Source organism: Lactuca virosa, chromosome 5, assembly GCF_052849685.1.
Source record: "Lactuca virosa cultivar CGN04683 chromosome 5, Lactuca_virosa_CGN04683_v6, whole genome shotgun sequence".
In the NCBI taxonomy this organism is placed as follows: domain Eukaryota; kingdom Viridiplantae; phylum Streptophyta; class Magnoliopsida; order Asterales; family Asteraceae; genus Lactuca; species Lactuca virosa.
In genome coordinates this window covers 176,417,398-176,432,519 of record NC_136430.1, presented here as the reverse complement: position 1 = coordinate 176,432,519, position 15,122 = coordinate 176,417,398, and the positions used below count along the sequence as shown (strand labels likewise).

The following is a 15,122-nucleotide window of genomic DNA, read 5'->3' as shown; positions in this document are numbered from 1 at the left end:
TAGGGGTAATGTGGAAACGTCGGGCGTACTCCCAAAAAACATAGTGGGCTGTTTTTGGGCCTTGGGCCATTAGGAGTGTTGGGCCTTGATCAGTTGGGTTATGTATGGGAAGGGCAAAATGGTCTTTTACCCTTAATACGATAAAGGATGATTTAGACCATTGACTATGGGTTAAAACCCTGATTTTAATTAGGATTGAATTTGGGTTTTGATTAGTGTGAGGAGTCGTGTTAGCAGCACCTTGAGTGTGAGATTCAGTTACCTTTGGCTAGAGGTGAGTCTTCTTACCACACTAGTAGGCCGAAGGCACCAAGGCTGGCCCACTGATTCGTATGTGTAGAATGTATGCAATTATGTGACTATTACTGATGTGATTGTATGATATATGCATAAAGTCAATCTAGGCTCAGAGTCATTATGGACTCGGGGTTGATACGGACCCGAGACGACTATTTGCTGTTCCATGGGGTCGATACAAACCTGTGGGTTTTTACAGACCTGACACAGCCACGTGTTGTTATATTTACGTGTATGGTGTATGTGGTATTTTGGGGAAGCTCACTTAGCTTTGTGCTTACAGATATGTTTTTGGTTTCAGGTACTTCTGGTATAAATAGGTAGGGTCTGACATGATGGCACTAAGATTCTCCCCCTCATGATTTTCGCACTTATGGTTTCCTTTACTCTGATATTTTGTGATAGTTTGTATTTTGGATGATTTTGAGACATGTGATGTTTGAGATTGATGAACTTAAAAAATGAAATTATTACTTTTGAATTTTGGGACGTTACAATTAGTATGTTACATGCATTTCGAAGCCACCAATTTAACCAATCCAAAAAAAGTTGATATCATTGGTTTAATCCACATCATAACATGTGTAATGTAGAACAATATAATGCATATAACGTATATTCGATGTTACTTGCTCCGTTATAACATCCTTACCTTTATACCTAACATCTCCCTCATGTATATGCCTATTGTAAGGAACTTCTTTTGCATTCCCTGAGTCCATATGACTCAATGTCATATGTAATAAATTATATATTTTGTTACTTTCGGCACCAAGTGACCCATTGCCACTAGAACGATTTTCTCCTGCAAATCAATTAACACCACTTTTCACAAGATAATTAACATCAAGCAACTATAATGTGTTACGAGGCATAATTATATTTGATTTAGGACATCAAAATGATGGATGGATCTGATTAGTATGTTACTTGCATTTCGAAGCCATCAATTTATCCAACCCAAAAAAGTTGATATATCGTTGGTTTAATCCACACAATAACATTTGTAATCTAGAACAATATAATGCATATAACATCTATTCCATGTCATTGTGCTCCACTATAAACAAATACGGTAATAAACTGATTACATATACTCATTTTCATTGATAGAAATATAGATGACAAACTCATGTAAATAATTTGTAAAATAATATCTACAAAATAGACCAAGAAATGATGTGCAAAAGCTAATTTCCGTTACTCCATAATGTGTATTTGCAATACGATACATTCCAAACTATATTAATGTCATTTCGAAATGTACAAAGTTAAATTCTCGACCACCAAATTTAGAACAATAAAAAATAGTACGGAACGGATCATTCCGAAAAAAATTATTTTTCCAATTCCGAAATACAAAAAATATTATTGTTAATTAAGCTGATTATAATAATGAAATTAATCAATTTCCCAAAACCTTTTAATTATTTAATCATGATGAATCCTTTAAATATTACTTATGGCATAAACAACAAAAACAATAATAAAGAAATAGAAAAGTCCAAATTGTGTTAGGCATAAAAGAAACAAACAAAAAATCTACTGTAGATAGATGTGATCTAAAATCTAATCCACCTTTTTATTTCAAAAAATTTAAACCTCTTGCCTCTTGGCAGCCGGGAAAGATGAAAACACTTCAAGTGGGCTTCGAAGGGACCCATTCCCTTTTATTTTGGGTGGTGTAACAAATTCACCGGTTTTCATGAATCCCAAAGAGAGTCACAGTTGACCTTCTCTTTCCGTATCCTCCTCCATCGTCACCCTCCCTCTGCCATACTCTTACTGTTTCCCACTTCTCTATTCTATTTTAAGCCATCTCCTCTCAACCATCCACTCTTTGATTCTTTGCTCTTTTAAAACCTCACATCTCTCACTCAACTCATCCCAATTTCTCTCTTATACATACACTCTTTGCGTATACTGAGTGTTCTTCATCTGGGTTCTTCGTTTCTCGTCCAAAGGTACGTTCTAGATTCGATTTCTTGCTTCGTTTCATAGTTTCTATTGGTGGGTAATCGTTTAATTTGGGGTTTTTTTGTTATTTGAATGAGTTTGAATCAAACCCTTTTCGATTTCGGTTCTGGAATTTGATTGTGTTTCTTTGATAGATGATTATTTGTGTCTTGATTACTGCATTACTGTGAACCCTTTTTCGATTTGGGAGCTATTTGTGATTACGTTAGATTAAATATGGATCTTGGAATTAATTATGTTTTGTTAATTATATGGTTATTCGTTTTCTAATCGCTGCATTCTGTCATTAGTTTTGACTTGTTGTAAAAGTTAGTATCTATATGTATTTGTTTATGATTCTTGAAACCCATGTCCCTTTCACAACTCCTTGACCCTTCAATTTTTTTGGTTATTTTTAAGGATTTTGTAATCATATTGTCTTCTTTAATTAGGTAATTATCTGGTTGCTGATTGCTGCATTGTCATTAAATTAATTGGACTTATTTTTGGGGTTTGTGAGGTTCTGTTTATATAGTGATCATTTGTTTATGAATTCTAATAGATTAACAACTTATTAGTGATGCAATCGGTAGGATCATAAGTTTTTTCTGTTAAATATTTTTGGGTATCATATATCCTTAAAAACATTCTATTCAAACAAGAGGAAGAAAAAAAAACATATATAGATGTCAATTTGTAATATCGATAGGGATCATATACGTTTTAACTATCATCTTTTCGATAAACAAAGAAATCTTTTTCGTTATAAATACCATTTTATGCTTTCGAGTTTTAAATCAGCTAGACACAATCGTATGTGTGTAAGGTTTCACATCTATGCTCAAAGTATTTTTTAGAATATGCATTTGAAATGGATGCACTAGTTATGATATATATTGAAATAGATCAAAGCTTCACACTTTATGGACCAAAATTATTGTATGAATGATAAATATTAAAGAGTCGATAAAATAAAAACCCTACATGTCTCACACTCTCCATACCTTAAGGACCAAATTATTGTAATATTAATTTTGATCGACAAAATCATATAATCAATCTAACCCTTCCAATAATTTGGTAAGATTTGTATTTTTGAACTAAACTTTTGTTATTGTAAACACATCTTTTGACTCAATCTAGTAATGGGATTAAATTCATTTTCCATTTCTAATGTTTTTATAGATTGAAATGATGCATGAAAAAGCAATCCTTGATCCCGGTGGAGAAATGGAAGTAAGTTTCGAATATCAATGCAACACCACCGATGGATACGACATTCCCACCGGAAAAAAGCTCGTAAGAAACAACAGTTCTTTCACCTGCCTCTCAGGAGCAGCCATTAGCGCGAATGCAACATTAGCAAACACAAATATCTGCAACGGATTAATCAGTTCGGAAATTCTCCCATCAATCGATTCCCCCAAATCATTTCGAAGAATACCCTCTTCTCCGTCGTTCTCAAAATTAGATCTACTATCGTCTTCTTTCCAAAGCAGTATGTCTAATTTGAGTTGCAGTCCATCTACCCCTGAAAATCTCGATTTCGATTCGTTTCTATCAAAACCCTTGAGTTTACCTTCGAGAAGCGAAGATTTTCTTAACGCGATTGAAGTTCAAGTCGCTGGAGGTGCCGCCGGAGAAGATAGGGTTCAGGCGGTTTGCTCGGAGGAGAATGGTTGGCTTTTCTGCGCGATTTATGATGGGTTTAATGGACGGGATGCAGCCGATTTTTTAGCGGGTACGTTTTATGAAACGATTAGGTTTAACCTAAATTCATTAGACATCGATTACTCCAACGAATTTACAAATGGGTTTGACGATTACTTTCTTGGAGATGGTGACATGGGGGTAATCCCCCGCCGACCTAAAAATCAAGTTCTTGAAAGCTTACAACGTGCGCTCAATCAAGCGGAAAATGATTTCTTGTATATGGTTGAACAAGAAATGGAGGATCGACCAGATATAGTTTCAGTCGGATCTTGTGTTCTTGTTGGCCTTATTCATGGCAAGAATCTGTACATACTCAATTTAGGCGATAGTAGAGCAGTTTTAGCAACCGATGATGATGAAAATGAAAACAAAAACAAAATCAATGAATTTACAGGGTTGAAAGCAGTGCAGTTAACAGATAGTCATACAGTTGATAACGAATTTGAAAGAAGCCAACTTGTTAGCGAACATCCTGATGATCCAAAAACAATCATGCATGGAAAAGTGAAAGGAAAGTTGAAGGTTACTAGGGCTTTTGGCGTTGGGTATTTGAAAAAGGTAACAAAAGCATTTCATCAAACACTTGGTGGGCATTTGTAAGTTTTCTATTAATCCTTACTTTTCTGTGTTTTTTTTACAGAAAGTTCTGAATGATGCTTTGATGGGTATTCTTCGTGTTCGTAATCTTCTAAGTCCTCCATATGTTTCTGTCCAACCATCCTTGTATATGCATGAAATTTCAAGTTCTGATCATTTTGTGATATTTGGAAGTGATGGGTTATTTGATTTTTTCACCAATGATGAAGCTGTGAAGCTTGTTCATTCTTACATATCCACCAAACCATCAGGAGATCCAGCCAAATATCTTTTGGAGCAGCTTGTTCTCAAAGCCGCTTGTTCTGCAGGTAAATTTTGCAAAAAATAGCAATGTACTTTCGTGCATTTGTTTATTATAGTGCTCTAATTATGTAGATCTTTCAAATACAATGCCTTAATAAAAAAAAAGTTGAAAGTAGAATATTATAATTGAAAGAAATGAAAGTGGGATGCTATAATATATAGAAATAAATTAAAAGCATGATGGTCAAAGTTTATAGTTTTCAATCATGAAATCTTGACCGATGGTTTTCAAAATGGAGAAATGGTGGGGTTAAGTTCAATATCAACATCAAATTTAAACGAATTTCAAAAGATTCAAAAAAGTCAATTCAATGGTAGGTTTGTAGACATGGAAAGTTAAACTTTTGACAAGAAAAATACTAAAAGATCTAAAAGATCAAAAGAAACTTTATTAAAATATAAAATTTTTGCGGTTCATGTTCTCCGTTACATTAAATAAATACGGTACGATTCTCAACAACTACAATGTGAGAGTTTCAGTTCCAATATGGATTAGACTTTATATCAGCTAGTGGGCCATTGTATACCTTATTTATATCATGTGACAGGACAGTGTGTGTGCGCCAACTCAGGGGTTGTTGGAATTTTGCAGGTTTTAGTACGGAAGAGCTAATGAGTGTCCCGGCTGGGAGGAGAAGGAAATATCATGATGATGTGACGGTTATTGTTATAATCCTTGGTACGAATAAGCGCACCTCAAAGGCCTCAACTTGCATATAAGTTTGTTCCCATTATTATAGTCATAGCTAGTGACGTACAATTTTGATCAAAACGATATTATTTTGCAGTGTTTAGTGGTTTTATTGATTGTTGTTGAATCATTTTATGGAGTTTGATATGTTGGTAAATATTTGTTAAACATTGTATGTTTTTAATCATATATATATATATATATATATATATATATATATATATATATATATATATATATATATACATATATATATATATATATATATATATATATATATATATATACCCCATTTGTACCCTAAGATTTTGAATTTGGTTTTCGAATTTTACATAAGTTGGGTGTAATTTGATATATTTGGTTTTTGATGAAGCTTATTTTAAATGTGCAAACAAGAATTGCAACTCAATGTTATTTATTTGTTTATTATAACATCCTACTTTCATATTTTATATTATCATATTGTTAGATTTTTACGTTCTCTTATTGTTACTAAGACGATGTAATACAATACCTAATTATAGAATTGTACTTATAATATAATGTTTTCCTTATTAAGGACATTAAACTTTTATAATTTATCTAGTTATAACGTTGAAGATTGTTTTTTTGAATATGGATGTATTATAATTGGGTAGAATTTTTAAAGCATAATATTGTAATGTGAAAAAAATGAATATGATGATACAAATCAATGAAAGTACACAATTTTTCTTGTATTTAACCATATTTTAAATTAGTAAAGAACTTTCAAGAAAAAGAACGAATTTGGTTGGTGATTGAGCTTTATGAATATATTCCTTTGTATGGAAAAGAGCGTATCAAATCAAACTCATTTATATATATTTGATTATAGAATATCTCCTTCTTCCTCCACTATGAATGGCCGGTACGAACTTTCTTGAAGGCGTATTTTCTTCGTCACTTGTCGTAAAGAACTAGAATTAGTTGGTTTTTGGGTGGTATCCTTATAAAAAAGCAGAAAGTTTTAACAGTTGCAGCGCAAGAGTTCCAATTCTAATGTAGATTGGACTTCCTATGAGTATGATTCTTATATCAGCTAACTAGTTGGCTGCTGTGTATCTAAATTTGGGGCCGTCTTAGATGATAGCGACAGGGGCGACTAACATAGCCCATCCTTCCAAGGGGCTCAAAAAGTTTTGGCATTATGTAGGAGCCATATAGTAAAAAACATTGTTTTTTTTTTTCAAGTCCCAAGCCCAAAATTTATCAGGTATGTGTTCAATTATGTTGTGAACAAAGAAAAAAAAATCATCGGAGACAATACAAAATTACTTGAGTCCATCCATGGTTTTACTTATTTCTTTTCTCTCTTGCCCTGGACCCAAAATATAATTACATTTCACAAAATACGCTTATGGCAGTATATGCCTGCTTAGTTTGCACGGGTGATTAGGGAATCAAGAAACAAATGACGAAAAGCTACAATAGTTAAGATGATTCCATGGTGATGTGATTGAGTTTTTGTGGTATGGTCTATGAAGAGAATAGATTCTTGAGGATCATATTCTTTTCTTTTATGTAAAAGCATCCTTTTGTCTGGTTGAAATCAAGAGGGATAGGACCAATTGGGTAGAGCTTAAACCAGAAAACTATCAATTATACATTTAACGCATATATAATAGATAAGTTAGAATATAAATAAAGGACTGATGAAATTTACAAACTATATATTTGTGTAGGTATGTGTGTTTTTTTATTGATATCGATATTAAGATATACTAACCTTTTTTTGGTTCATATTTTAGGTATTGGAAATTTGTTTTAGAATAATATTTTGAAAATATATTTTGCTTAAGTAAGATCTTCAAATAGGATTCTGATTTTTTTTTTTCAGAAAATAAATAGATTGTGATCACATATTTGTCCTCACAAAACTTTTGAGTTATTCCATGACTACTTGCTAGAAGGTGACTATTTTGTTGACATTAGAAGTTTAAGATATGACAATATATTTATGACACAATTTTGCAAAATGACCAACTTTACAAAGTAAATAAAATTGATTTTTTAGAACTTAATCTTGGAATTCAACTCTAGAGGCTAGTAACATTTTCCCTTTGTAAGTGGTTTCTGTTAGCATTATAGCGTATATGTAGTTTGTAAATATATGTATTTGTCATTTTGTTGTATGCCTTTGTATTCGGCCCATGCGGCTTGTATAGCCCACATTTATTCCGTATTAACATATCATATTTTGACAAATTTACTACATCGAAACATTTTTTGAAATACAATGCTATAAATTGAGGAGGCCTTTTATAATACGATCTCACAATAAAAATAATAATAATAAAACAAAGGAGAATAAGATAATTCAGTGTAAATACATTATCATTTTTTTTAAAATTTTAACTAGTTTTGATAATTGATGTTAATATCTTTTATTTTTGTTTCCCTTTTTGATAACTGATGCTTATATTTAATGCTTTTTTTGTGTGTGCTTTATTACTTTGATAATTGATTTTCTTTTATATGCAAATATTGGGTTGTATTATTTTGATAATGAATACCAATGTATAATTGATCGTAATATTATGCTTCATCATATGTGTTTAACAAAATGAATTAATAATTTGCATCATATGTGTTTAACAAAATGAATTAATAATTTGCGTGACTTCATTCTTTTTCACTTTATTGTTTTTTTTCCCTTTTATTATTCATTTTTTACTAACCTTTCATGCTAATTCAAGTATTTTCTATGCAACCAATATTAGAAAAAAAGGCATTTTATGACAAGTATTGCATGTCATAAAAGGGTACAGACCCGCTAATTCAAGTTTTTTCTATGGAACGTCTATGCAACTATTCTTCATTGTTCACACATGCATACAAAAAAACAATCTTTTAGAATTTCAATGTCCACCTGTCACAACTAGCATTTTAGTTAGGAAATTCTATTCCTGTGTAACCATTCAACTATTGTAAATCATATACTCTAAGTAAATCTCACTCAATGCTCATTTAGATTCATCAATTATGTTCATCAAAGAGTCTGAAGCCCTAAGAACCATGGTTTGAATCCATATTGGACTAGGATTTCCTTATTGGGTGTCACACCCCAAAACCGGAACGGCGGAAACGTTCGGGGGTGGAGGACGTCATGTTTAGTATCACAAGATATGCATTATAGTAAGCAAGTAATGAACAACCATTTCATTTGAAAGAAAGTGTTTACAATGTGTGTGTTCACAAAACATAGAATTCATAAGCAAATAACAAAACAAGACTTGAGCTATAATGCTCCATCTTTTGAATTCCCAGCACGAGTACCTGTCTAATAGGCTCCTGAGAATACAAGTTATTTGAAAGAGTTGATCAGCAATTAAGCTGGTGAGTTCATAAGATTTTAGTGATGTAAGTAAGTTGTAGAAAGTTGTTGAAAAATGTAGTTGAAATGTAGTAAGTTATAAGTTCTGTTTTAGAAAAGTTCGTCTGTTCCTCTAGAAAATCCTATATTTCCTATTTTGATGAAAGATACGTAAAAATGATTCTACAATCGTTTCTATGAGTACTAAATGGATACAAGTTATATAAAACTCAGAGTAAACAAACAATCGACTGTGCGCATCTGCCCTAAGCCCACAACTAAACAAGGAACAGGAAGTAAGGCGGATAGCACACATCCCATTGTTTGTTAGATCATTGTTGTATATAACCCTGGCGTATTCACTTGTTACTCATGGAGTTAATTGTATTAGTTCCTTTATATTTAATGAAAAGATTCTTTAAGAAAACTCTTATTTCTTATAATAAAATGGTGACCACAGTGATTACTTCTATAATCACTTGGTTTATATTGCCTATATATGATCTAATATCGATTAGATAGTTAATTGGGTGAATCTGCCCTAAGCCCACAACCAAACAAGGAACAGGAAATAAGGCGGAAAGCACACATTCAACTACCTGTTGGGTATTAATGATATATAACCATGATGTATAAACTCAGGTATCATAGAGTTACTCACCTAAGGTCCTTTAAGTTTATCCTGGTTTAATAAAATGGATTAAACCCTTAACTGGTAAGTTTCTAGTTTTGTATACCAAAAGTTCTGATTTGGAAAGTATGTTTTGTACTAGAAAACTGTGCATTGACTTTGTGTCCTATGACTTGACCCATACCTGGTACCCTTATGATGACTTAATGTATACTAAACATATATATATATATATATATATATATATATATATATATATATATATATATATATATATGTATATATATATATAAAATCAAATAGATAATAGACTGGGTGAATCCGTTCCAAGCCCACAACCAAACAAGGAACAGGAAGTGAAGCGGAGAGCACACATCCTATTATCTGTCGGATCCTATTATATATATATATATATATATATATATATATATATATATATATATATATATATCCTTTGATGTATACATTAAGGAATCATAAGGTTAGCATTATGGTCCCTTTCTACTGAAACGTAGCCTTCTACCAAGGCATCTACTGTTATGTGCTAGACTCGACTGTTCTGTTTGTCGTTTGTAAAAATGTAAGTTTTCCCTAGTTTATAACTATCTTAACTCGAAAATAGTTTGCATTTGACTTTCAAGTGGTATTGTCACTTTATGAAAGTAATGGGAAATGTAAGTACACAGTTGTCGTTTATAATGACATGCGGATGTACTGATGACCTAAAACATGTTTGTTTTATTATGGTCATAATGTGAAGGCTAGTACCCCTACTGAACGCTCTCCCTGTCTAGAGATTAAGGGAACCAAACGCGACCTCTGCAAATTCTTGCAAGCCGTGTAATTCACATTCAAGTTATATGATCATGTACACCCAATATAACTATCACCTTTTGTTTAAAACAATGAGTTAGTGATTCATTGGTATAATTAGATCCTGTACGTTCTCATGCTATAGAAACCTAGTTTGTTTGTTCTGTATGGTATTGTTTGTTTCTCATCATAGTATTCTCTCTGTATGTTATTGTTTGTTTCTCATAGTAGTATTCTCTATGTATGTTATTGTTTGTTTCTCATAATAGTATTCTCTCTGTATGTTATTGTTTTTTTGTATGCTTCATTGTACTAGAAGTAATGAATAGCATCATCCTAAACTATACCTATTATAGTTTACTAAAGTTTTACTTGAACTGTTATTGAAAAGACTCGTTTATCTACTAAGTTATGCTTGTACTTTAAAAACGGAGTTTTGTATAACTATAAAGTAACATAACTTTAAAAGAGTTTTTGAAATGTTTTGACAACTTATAAATGACATAAGTAACATTTTGAAAGATGTTTATAACAAACAGTTACACAATTATCATTGTGTTCAACTTGTATTCCCCCCTTAAAACATTTAAAACAGTTAAAAGATTCATTACGGGGTATGAACTCACCTGATGTGGGTGATTCAAACGGGTATGCGTGTAAGGATGAGAAGTTCCATGAATGAAGTCCCGAGACACAATAAGTCCTAAATGACATATAATGACATATATTGGCATGAATATAGTGTTTATAAACAACTATATGAAAGGAAACACCTTCCGGGACTAGGAAACACTTTGACCAAGTGTTGGAATCACATGTGATTCATCAAAGGGAAGTGGAATGACACTAACTTGAGTTTACTACCATGGGTTTACGGCCCAAGGGAGTTTACGGCCATAAACTCATGGTCAAACATGCCTAATGTTGGTTTGAAAGCTATGGAAACTTTAGGGACTTTTGTTCTACACTTGTATGAAAAAGACCAACCCATTGAAGGCTTTTGATGAGTTTACGGCCCAAAGGAGTTTATGGCCGTAAACTCATAATAATTTATGTGTTTGAGAGAAGTTTAAGGTCCGTCAATCATCAAGGAAGGGTTCTGGGTCAGTAGCTTTGCATCGTATAGGGTTTATGGTCCATACATGCTTCAACATTGAGTTTACGACCAAGGGAGATCTTGGGTCGTAAACTCAAGATCTTCTTGGGGAATGCATGTTTCAAGTCTCTAAGCTTGAGTCCTAACTAGATATGAAGTATAGGGAAGAGTACTTACGATCTAGAAGCTTGAAATGGCCGGTTTTGGCCAAGAACACTAGTGTGTGTTCTTGGTGTTCTTGGTGAAACTTGAAGATCTAAGAAAAGAGTGATTTCTATGGATGAAATCATGGAAGGATACTAGATTAAGAGATGTATCAACAAATCTAGGAAGAATACTTACATCTTTTGAAGATCTAGGATGGAAATCTTGATGATACTTGAGAGGATTTAAAGAAAAATCGGCCAAGGAAGGAAGAAATGACTAGAAATGGCCAAGTATCATGTATACACTCTTGAGTTTACGACCACATGAGTTTACGGCCACATGAGTTTACGGCCGTAAACTCATTGCCTTGTGGCCGTGAACTCATTTTGATGAGGTTAAGGTTTGATTTGCTACACTGTGGTTCTAGCAGGTACTTTCTAACACTTATTCCTTAAGTGTATTAGGCTTAAAACTCCTTAGAATGTCCTTTAACCGGGCTAGAACTCAGTACTAATGAGTTTGACACTCAGTTGAGTTGATTGACTGGGCTTTAAAATCAAAAATTTTCCGGGTTGTCACATCATCCCCCCGTTAGATGGAATTTCGTCCCGAAATTAGCTTTCTTAGCATTACTACTGGGGTTGCGCTCCTTTGATTGGCAGAATACCTACTCGTAGACCTGGCAACTTTGCCCTGGTGTTCATGATAGGATTCATACTTGGTCCATCTATTATTACCTCGTGTATACAAGTCGTATATAATTAGGATTAGTAAGACGGTCGGATGTGCGACTCTGCCCCAGGTCCACAACCAAACAAGGAACAGGAGATAGGGCGGAAACACACATACTAAATCTGCGTAATCATAATCATATACCACCCTCGCGTATACACTGAATAGTGATAGGTGGGCTGTATTCGTCCATAGCCTCTGTGCTTGAACTTGGTCTGCTGGACGAGTGGTATTTCGTGACGGTCTACGGACATCTGACGATAAGGTTTCGGAGGACAAAGTACTCTTCGCACGAGTACTTCGGGGTTTAGAATACGAAAGATAAAACTGAGGTTTAGGTCGGACTTTCGATACGCATGACGAAAGTTTCGAGAACTTGCCGATCGAGGCGATAGAAACATATGAACTCAGTATGGTGAGGACCACGCCAACTCATGACGAAAGATAGTAACGGACTCTTTACTAAACAAAGTTTTGGTCAAATGAAAGAATCGTCTGTTATACGATGATGTATCCCTTGTATGATCGATACTGTACTCCTAGTATGTTCGAAAATGTACTCTTTGTAAATGTTCCAGTGTTTCCTGTTTTCTCTTTGAAGTTAACACTCCTACGTATCGTACCGCTATGTGCGCATACATACAAACAAAAGTGCTTTAATAACTGGTGGGGATACTTTATATCATGATCCTCTTTGGTACCACTACAATCGCCTGCCATATACAAGTTATGAATATTTAAGATGAATCAGGCAGTCGACTGAGTAACTCTGCCTCAAATCCTCAACCAACTAAGGAATGGGGACCTAAGCGGAGTCACTCACTCTAAGTCTGCAACATCTTAGTTATGCACAACTCTAATGTATATGGTAAGCCATAATAGCTTCTTTAAACGGATCTTTTAGTTCTCTTGAATATTGTGACCTATTTCAATATGTGAGTTATTATAATTACTTTTAGGTGTTATCCCCAAATTTTAATCTTATACCAATGTAAATTATTTTTAAAAGTAATTACTATTTCGAAAACGTACCGCTACTCGTCGACGACTCCGGGGTAGATTCTCGTGCGTTGATCATCAAAATGCGTCCATCCGCTCCTGAGTTCTTTACTATCGGACAGTCCCTCTGATAATGTCCAGCCTCACCACAGCCATAACAGGCTTGGTTTTCTTCAGCTCCGGGGACTTGGGAGATCGGTTGAGCCGGTGCCCTGCAGAAACGGACTGTGTGTCCCTTTTTGTGGCAGTTCAGACACTGAATTTCCTGGCATACTCCAGTGTGGTGAAAGTTGCACTTTCCACACTTCGGGAGGGTTCCAACATATCGACTGGCAGGTGCTGGAGCAGTAGGCGCTGTAGCGGCGTACATAGTACTCGTTTGTTGCTCTTGCGGGGTGTCCTGTGTTGTTTGCTTCTTCTTCCTCTTGTTCCCCGACTTCTGTTCATAGTCCTCTTCCCTTGATGGCTCGGGAATAGGGACTTTTACACCATGGCGGACTCCGTGGTCGATGAGTCGTTGAGCCAGGCGTTTAGCACTATCGAACGTGGCTGGGTTAGAAGACAACACATTTCCTTGAGTCGGAGCAGTCAGACCCCAAATGTATCTTTCTATCTTCTTGCTCTCCGGGGTAACCATCCCGGGGCATAGAGCTGCTAGCTCGCTGAACCGGTCAGTGTAGGTCATTATGTCTGAGCCGACCATAGTGAGATCCCACAGCTCTTGTTCCAGTTTTTGAATTTCGCCTAACGGGCAGTATTCCTCCCGCATTAACTCTTTTAGGTTTTCCCAACCTATTGAGTTAGCCACTGATAGAGTCAGTGACTTAACATGGCTGTTCCACCATGTTAGGGCCTTGCCAGAGAAGGTGTAGGCAGCCAACTTCACTTTGCTCTCTTCTGGGCACAAACAGATTTCGAAGATCGACTCTGTTTTCTCGAACCATTGCAAGAGGGCAATGACTCCGCCAGCCCCATTAAAGGATAATGGCTGACATTTGGTGAAGTCCTTGTAGGAGAACTCTCTCGGGCGCACAGGGACCTCACCTTGAGTAGAATCAGTAGGCGTTCCACCTCCGCTGGTACTGATGGAGTGATATTGAGCCATGGCTGTTGCCATAGCCGCAACCACTGTAGCGTTTATAGCTGCCATATCGATTTGCGAAGGAGGCGGCGTTGGAGTTATCGGAGTAGTGCGTCTGTTTGATCTGCGAGGAGGCATCTTTGCTAAAAGAATACAAAGATGAGACGGAATAAGTCGAAAGCAATGGACACAAGCCGAAAGCTGAAAAGACAAGGTTATCCTAGTTCTGGATGTATCGGGTCCTGACTTCCACAGGGTTCTAGGAACAATTCATAAAAGATTCTATACCTAATAAACTCTATGAATTTGAAATAACGATCCTCGAATGAATATCTGTTTCCTGAATAACTGTTACCAGCTGTATGTAAGAAAATAATCTTAACATATAATATGAGTAGTGTTTCCACTCGCTCGCTAAGTTAACAAGATTATTATTTATTAGTGTGACGTGTAAGACGTTTTGGTTACTTCGGCTGATCTCTCCTTGAAAACTTCTCATGAACTTGTTCTTGTTCCTCCTGGACTCTTCTGTTGTCTACTATGAGGAAGTGGTTACATCTATCTGGGCTTGTCATGCGAGAATGAAAGTGACTAAAGAATCTATGAGCTTTAAGGTAACTTTATGGGGTGATCCTTACAGGGTCCTCCTATAATTGTACAATGTATACAAGTTTGTATATAATTGAAGATTAAATAGACCTTCGAATAAGTGATCCTACTCCAACACCACAA

At 34.9% G+C, this 15,122-nt stretch overlaps 1 protein-coding gene across 1 annotated transcript; it reads left to right on the top strand.

The window, feature by feature from the left end:
• The first annotated feature begins 1,925 nt into the window (after positions 1-1,925).
• LOC145115393 (Protein phosphatase 2C family protein) lies at positions 1,926-5,725 on the top strand. The gene is made up of 4 exons (XM_079051682.1): positions 1,926-2,261; positions 3,439-4,524; positions 4,607-4,871; positions 5,459-5,725. The coding sequence occupies exons 2-4, from the start codon at positions 3,445-3,447 to the stop codon at positions 5,584-5,586; spliced, it is 1,473 nt and encodes a 490-aa protein (XP_078907808.1). The 5' UTR covers positions 1,926-2,261; positions 3,439-3,444; the 3' UTR covers positions 5,587-5,725.
• The last annotated feature ends 9,397 nt before the right edge of the window (positions 5,726-15,122 follow it).

What these genes read in the sequence shown, in the direction of transcription:
- LOC145115393 (XM_079051682.1), top strand. Translation starts at nt 3,445, where the DNA reads ATGATGCATGAAAAAGCAATCCTTGATCCCGGTGGAGAAATGGAAGTA. An exon ending in GCGTTGGGTATTTGAAAAAG is followed by an intron (nt 4,525 to 4,606) that starts GTAACAAAAGCA and finishes TTTTTTTTACAG; the next exon opens with AAAGTTCTGAATGATGCTTT. An exon ending in CAAAGCCGCTTGTTCTGCAG is followed by an intron (nt 4,872 to 5,458) that starts GTAAATTTTGCA and finishes GGAATTTTGCAG; the next exon opens with GTTTTAGTACGGAAGAGCTA.